Source organism: Thunnus maccoyii, chromosome 6, assembly GCF_910596095.1.
Source record: "Thunnus maccoyii chromosome 6, fThuMac1.1, whole genome shotgun sequence".
NCBI lineage: Eukaryota > Metazoa > Chordata > Actinopteri > Scombriformes > Scombridae > Thunnus > Thunnus maccoyii.
Window position 1 is genome coordinate 19332026 of NC_056538.1, and position 7453 is coordinate 19339478.

At 39.3% G+C, this 7453-nt stretch overlaps 1 protein-coding gene across 1 annotated transcript; it reads right to left on the reverse strand.

The window, feature by feature from the left end:
• Window positions 1-1418: 1418 nt before the first annotated feature.
• On the reverse strand, window positions 1419-6415 carry gpr184 (G protein-coupled receptor 184). Its single transcript, XM_042414315.1, has 2 exons — window positions 5813-6415; window positions 1419-3329 (listed from the first exon to the last, which is right to left on the reverse strand). The coding sequence occupies exon 2, from the start codon at window positions 3285-3287 to the stop codon at window positions 2256-2258; it is 1032 nt and encodes a 343-aa protein (XP_042270249.1). The 5' UTR covers window positions 3288-3329; window positions 5813-6415; the 3' UTR covers window positions 1419-2255.
• Between the last annotated feature and the right edge of the window lie 1038 nt (window positions 6416-7453).

The window sequence follows — 7453 nt, forward strand, 5'->3', positions numbered from 1 at the left end:
TTTCGGGCTTGTACACACACATGGTAAGGTTAAAGGCTGGAATTATTCTGTATTTTTCTTTGTTTCAACAAATCCCATGAGAGGACCGAAAGCAACGATATTAGTTGCTTTTAGTCCTTTAGTTAGTTAGTCCTTTCTGGCTTCCCTAAAGTGTCTGTAGCCCATTTGTTCTTACTGAAGAATAAATCCTTGTGATGTTTTTTTTTTAAAAAGGCTCAGTATTTTCCAAAAACAGTATTATTTGTTATAGGAACTGTTTTCAGATTTTCAAATTGATTGAAATTGATGAAATTGATTGAAATGAAGCTGACTATTTAAAGCAGCAGGACGGTGTATGTGTGATCTACTCAGTAAAAACTACAGTGCCCCTGTTCATAGTAATGACAGAGAACACGTCACCCAGTGCAATCGTATGGCTCATTTATGTTTTTATTAGTTTTTGGACAACATTGTTGAGAGATGAGCTACATCAGGCTTTGTCTACACATGCAATACTAATAGGTGTAATTGGTTTTTGTGTGTTTATGGAATTTGTTGCCAGTAAGAAATACAGAATATCTGTTGAATATAGAATAGCAACAGCTTTATCCTTGAAGTATTTAACGCTGAGCAACAGTGGGCTTGTATACAACCCTGTCTCCTAAAGATTACATTCATATACAACCAATTTGCAAAAGCAAAGAAGAAATGCTGCCAGGATTATGTTCTTATGAACCTAATGAAGGAACATTTTTAATGAATTTATCTGCAAAATGTTATGAGCATATTGGCAAATTGTTCACTGGCAACATTTTATAAATTGGTTTCTACAATATCCGCTTTTCATGGACCGGAAAAACAAAATATGGCCAGTAAACATAATCCAGGCAGCAATTACATTTCCACCAAAGCAATATTAGTCATTACATTTTAGTAGTATATGATGTGCAATATGCCGTGAGCAATACACAGATGAAGAGGTCCGCAATATAGTCTTCTAATGGAAGAGAACAGGTTGTACAAGCCTCAGGTTTCATACTGTTTATATGCCAGGCACTCCACTGGTGATATATTGATGTGCACTAGAAAGAGCTGTATTGATGCATTAAAGAGCCACTGTATGAAAAATAGACAAAATATAAAACAAAGCAATAACAGCCTTGATGTGGTCAATTCATTTTCTCCTTCCCTCCCTCCTTTCTCTCTTTCTTTTTCTTCACTTGCCTGTCTGTTTTATTCTATGTAGGCCTATATCATAGAGTCTATATCATATATCAAGTATAGTACATTTCTTTTTCCTCATCTTTTCAGATATTGTGGTGTATATAACATTGTACAAAAACATTTTTACACCACTTCAAAAAAAGAAAAAATCTCTCTCTCTCTCTCTCTCTCTCTCTCTCTCTCTCTCTCTCTCACACACACACACAAACACACACACACACACACACACACACACACACACACACACACACACACGCACACACACACACAGGGTTCTTGATTGCAGCCTGTGCAGCCACTTGGCACGTGCAGCACACAGCTGTGCAGGAAATATGATTACCTTTATGTGTGATGGTAATGGCTAAGTGCTTGGATGTATGGGCTCACCATTTGCTAAGCCCCTTCCCTCCCTATAGAAATGTTTAAAAGTGCAAAATTGAACATCACATTTTTTCTGCATAAACTAAACAGCCTAAAACCTGAGCACCTGTTCAAACCACTGGTTTATTTGGATTTACATTCAACATGCTTCACTGACAGCCAGACACTGAGGACACACGGTCATGCTAATAAATGCATTTTTTGTCATGCTTTAAAGTTAATGTACTTTCAGCTATACCAGGTTTACACAATCACAGTCACAGTATCCTTGTTTAGATTGGAGGGAAAACGCAAGGGCTCTTCAACTCCAGCAGTGTCCATCCACAAACCAGAAGTGGTTGCAACTGGAGATCTCTTGGGAGAGCAGAACCTGGGACTACAATCCAATTACCGAGCTCAGAGATACTTATTCATCCCTCTCTTTTATGTACAGGATATGAGGGAAGATAAAAACAGACAAATGAGGCAATGTGGTTTCTGATTGTCTGTATACGAAGGGTTGATGGGATGCAAATAATCCTGCTACTCACTCGCTAACACTGAAGATGACATGACATGAGTACAGCGACAGTATTATGCATAATCATATGTATGCACATCCACACACACACATGGCATACAAGTACGCAGGTGGATTTTTCCACCCACATATCACACACAGAGCTTGCTTTTCATATCAAATTGCTATTAGGCTTTCCTCTGCTAGATGCAGTAAGAACAAAGTCCTCTGTCTGTGTCCTTTTATACCTCTTAAAGCAGAGTTTCACCTCCTCTTGGACTCCGTTACTGACCAATGCATACAACACAGGGTCCACCACACAGTTCAGACTGGACAGTGCCAATGTGCATGAGAAGTAGAAATGCATTTTCTGTTCAAACTGGCAGTAACTTCCATCAGGTTCGATGTTGTCACTCTGGTAGAAGACTAGTGAGCGTGCGAGCAGGAGAATGTGGTATGGAGCGTAGCAAATTGAGAAGATGCCGATTACCCCAAAAGACAGCATTCGGACCTTCCTCTTAGCCTGGGCACTCAGGCCGGGACTTTGGCCTACAGTGGCTAGCACCCTCCAGTAGCTGACAGCCAACACCAGCAGGGGGAGCAGGAAGCCAATGCCCACTCGGAGCAGGTTGAACAAGGCAACAGGACTCTGCATCGGGTAGGTCTCATAACAACGGTCATTGTCGTTTTCTTCATCAAAGGTGTCTTTGAGATTGTCATAGTACAGCACCATGATATGCAGCACCACCACTACAACATAAACAAAGGCGCACTGTATCCAGGCGTAGCGTGATGTGCGGTGGGTTTTGGAGCGGAGCGGGTACGTGACCACCAGGCAGCGGTCCACAGAGATACAGCAGAGTAGGTAGATACTGATGTACATGTTTGAGTAGTAGAAGAAGCCGGCTACACTGCAGCTCATAACACCTAGCTTCCAGTGATGGTCCTTTTGGTAATAATATATCCAAAGGGGTATGGTGAAGAGGAAAAGCATGTCTGAGAGGGACAGGTTCAGCAGGAAGATACCCAAAACATTTTGCCTCTGCACTTGTTGATAAATGGGACACAGCGTCAGCACATTGAAGATCAAACCAAAGATAAAAGCCAGGATGTAAACAGTCATCAGGAGGTCACTAATGAAGCTCGCACCAATATCAACACACTCAGTTGAGTTTTGGGTTGTTGCTGTTGATGAGGCATTCATTGTTGCTTCAGTTTGCTGTCACTTTTCTGATTAGAAATTCACCTGCAAGTGTAAAAAAAACATGACAAAGTGACACAGGCGACACAAGCTTACTCCTTATAATACCTTAAAATTCATAGTACAGCTCGGACATTTTGTATCCCCCATCCTACTACATGGTTCAATGAGCTCAAGACAAAATCATTTTGTTGTCCTCTCTACAGTTTGGTGTTTGGGTGGAGAGTTGAAGTCTCCCACCTGTAGAGAAGATACAGGCTTAGTCATACTCCCTGACGATAACAGTTTACACCCACGGTAGAAACTGAGAGGCCAAAATCCCCTTCTTGGCCTCATCTGCTCTCTAGTGAGTAAACATGTCAGGCATATTTTCCTTCTAAATCTTCTGGTTTTATGGAAACTGAGAGCATTGAGAAACTAATGCCTTATATCAGATGAATCAGATTTAGAAACCCCCCTTGCTTTTTGTTAAATTGTCAAGAAATTGTTGGACTTATTGCACTCCATGGTCTAAATCTGAGTGGCAGGAAGGGGCAGCACAGACTGAACTCGCTAAGGGAGCATTTGCATTTTATTGTAATCAGTGCTTAATATAACTTAAGTCTTATGTATCTGCGCAATGAGAATTTGTGATTCTGTGGGGGGCAAAACAACCCACAGTCTGACTCAAACTGTTAATGCTAATTTAAATGTAATGTATCCTTACAGAGACTAACTGACGTAACGACCACCATCAGAACAGGTGACTTGGGCTCCAGACAAGAGGTAGTTAAATATTTACTGTGGCTTAAAGAATGAGTAATGTGAACTTCATGCACTGTGTGAAATAATTAATTAATGCTGTTCTTGATTTATTCTGCAGATGCATGGTCAGACCTGCTCCATCATAAAGCTGTGGGTGTGATTCCTGCCTGTTATGCAGGCACATCCCAGATATTAGTCTGTGTTGCTTCCTGCTCAAAATGTTCTGGACACAAAATGGCACAGAAAGGACAAAAATGACTGCCTGCACATCTAAATGTCATCAGAAAATGGGCAATAATAAAGTCACCATTTTCTCGTTATGTAGATTCCTTGAGTTATTTCCTACAAAAACAACACATGGTTACTATTTTTTATGTAAAATGACAAGCTCACTTTAAGAAAAAGTTTTTATATGTACGTTATTCTGTCAATTTCCTGTCTCTCTCTAAGATTTAAGCATTAGGAAATTAAACCTGTGCTCTGTGTATATGTAGCTATTTCTGTATCTCAGGGGCATTCTTTGATACTTTTTTTTCCAATGTTTTGTTCTATTGCTTAGGATTGGCCCTGGTGTGTTTATAGGCTCAGGAAGCATATAATGCCATTAACATCTGGCCAGAGATAGGCTGTCCCATCCAAACTCAATAATGGAGAAGCCATTTAGAGTCAATCCATCTTTAGAAAATGATAATGTGTGCCTGTGTAAGTGTGTTTGTGTGTGTGTGTGTGTGTGTGTGTGTGTGTACAGGTTTGTAGATAAGGGATTTGATTTAATGGATTATTCATAACATATCAGATAATGAACATAGGGAAACTCGAGTGACTGTAGTAACGGAAAGTTGCGCTCACAAACCTGATAGCATTTGTAAAAATTATTCATAGTCTGTCCATTAGTCATCAGTCTGGCTGCTAAGTGATCTTCCCCTCTTACTAACAATGGGCCTATAACTGTAAAGACTTTGTTCTATCTATGTCATATACTTTTATGTCTGCTTTTTATGATCAGTATAGGTTATTACCTCTTTCCTCTATCTAATCATTGTCGATTTTTCACATGTTAAACAATATTTCAATTTATTTTATCACATAATCCCAATGCAGGCCTATATTACACAGCTGATCCAACCTTCAGTCACTCATTTAATCGATCTGAGCCAACTATATGTCTATTAATATTACAAACTGAACTAAGCCAGGTTGTTATTACATGACCTTGATGCTTTTAAAGAGCAAAACATCAGTGTTTCTGTCAAGAGGTGGAATGTGCTTCACCCTAAATCTCCTTTTTTCCAAACATCCAAATGAAAAAAAAAGTTGTATTTTATCTTTCATAGCTTGCCTCCCTAATACCGAAACTATGTTTCAGGAGATGTCATAGTCCAACGGTACATTCCTGTGAATTTCCCCTTTTTCTTCTTGTTAAGTAGTTCTCTGTTGTACTCTCCAGCCTGTACTGGTAACCACTGCTGGGAGAGCCGCAGAAAAACATTCAACCCTGCAGAGATACAACATTTCTAGCCTAATTATGTTTTCAACGCTGACTCACACAGCCTCAAGCATGCTGTCTTTCCCTGTCAGCAGTCTACTGGAGACGAAAAGAAAACTAGCAAAGCAAGTGAGGCTTCAGAATAAATGAAAACTCTTAACAATCTGCTTGAAAAACATGAAAACATACCTCACATTTTTAACATTTTCACTTTTACTTTTTTTGAGGCGTTTTTTCTTAAGTCTAGTATACTTCCCAGACATCTTACAATCAGAAATGTAAATAGTAATGACCTCACCTGTTGTTTTTGGTAAGAGGTGTGTCTTCCTTGTGAAAGATATCTGTCCAGTGGGTGAAGAGTTACAGAACCATTCCACAGATCAGTCCAGGAGGGTCAGAGGACGAGCTTCAGAAGAGACTCTTTACAGCTGCTGACACAAAGCCAAACCACTACAGTCCCACATGGTGCTCTCAAAAGATCACTACACAGGATAGCTACCAGCCAATGTAAGAAGGTTTGTTTATTCTTTCTTCTCTGTGTACTGTCTGATGCTTTTTCTGGTTGAGATAATTTGCCGTTGACAGCCACAGTTAAAATGTCAGCAAGTAGAGAGTAGAAAGGGATGACTACTAAAAAAAAAGGGGAAGACAGCGTAGGAGGAGGGAGGTTTGGTTCAGCACACGTGCATGGAGGAAGTAGATTTCAGGGGTGGAGAGACACTCGACTGTGATGGAGCAGATATAATATCAATGTTTATACTCCTGAGATGCTGAAATAACTTGAATACTCTCCCAGTGTTGTGCTGTATTTCAAGGAAGTGGGGACTTTGTGGGGAGACAGCCATAAAACATGTCACATACCTCAGTTTTCATTTAACAGTTTTATTTTCACATTGATCCATGTCTTTTCATAATGTAAATGTGCATCACAATGGAGCTTTTTCATTTCTTTTTAAAAACTTTCTCTTCATTATCTCTCTCCCTCTATCTAAAATCCTTTGACTTAGAGTTAGGTTACTTATAATATGACTCACTGCTGAACACAAGAATTCTCGAGGTCAGTGAGCTGAGACTGATTTATATGTCATGAACTTTGGACCAGGCAGCAGTGTGAAACCTGTGGTTATCACTTATAGTATTTTGTTCCGAACTGCATTGTGGCAGTTAGTATCTGTAACGCTTTTTATACCTATGGAAAGAATCTGTGACGAAAGCAGTAGTGGATCTGTTCATGTGTTGAGTAAACATTTACACCAGCTGTGAATGTTGCGTATTTTCCTATGAGCAAGAATACATACTTGATGCTTGATATCTTTCAGCGACAGATATAATTGAGAGAGGTAAAGAGGAAGAACAGAAAGAGGAAATGCTTAATAATGTTACCCATTGAATCCTAAAATAATCTAAAAGGGCCTTTCTGGTCTCACCACCCCTCATCCATCACCTTTTTTCTCTGTCCATATGAGGGTATGTGAGTGTTTAGAGTCTTGTTTTTTAAAGAGTACGGTCTTGACCTGCTCTATGTGAAAAATGCCTTGAGATGACTTCTGTTGTGATATGGCGCTATATAAATAAAAATTGATTGATTGATTGATTGATTGTTTTTGTGGTGAATTCGATAACAATGTAAAATAAGAGTGCTTGCACAATGTGTTTGTGGGTAGGAATGAAGTAAATAAAGTAAACAATAAATAGCAAAAAAAAGCTTACATTAGAGGTAGAAGGAGGTGCTGTGTCACAGCATATTTATCAAGAACTCCAGTAGCTGAACTCTTTACAGTTCAATGTATGAAAAAGATAGTGCTCTCTTTAAAACTTCATGCCATGTGTAATGTACATATTACTTAAAGGATAGGTTCACGATTTTTCAAGTCTGCCCCACAACAATAGTCAGGTGTTCATATGAACATTGACACATGTTTTTCTTGCTGTCATCATT

Bases quoted from the DNA above. Each gene is read 5' to 3' on its own strand.
- gpr184 (XM_042414315.1), bottom strand. From the start codon at position 3,287: ATGAATGCCTCATCAACAGCAACAACCCAAAACTCAACTGAGTGTGTT.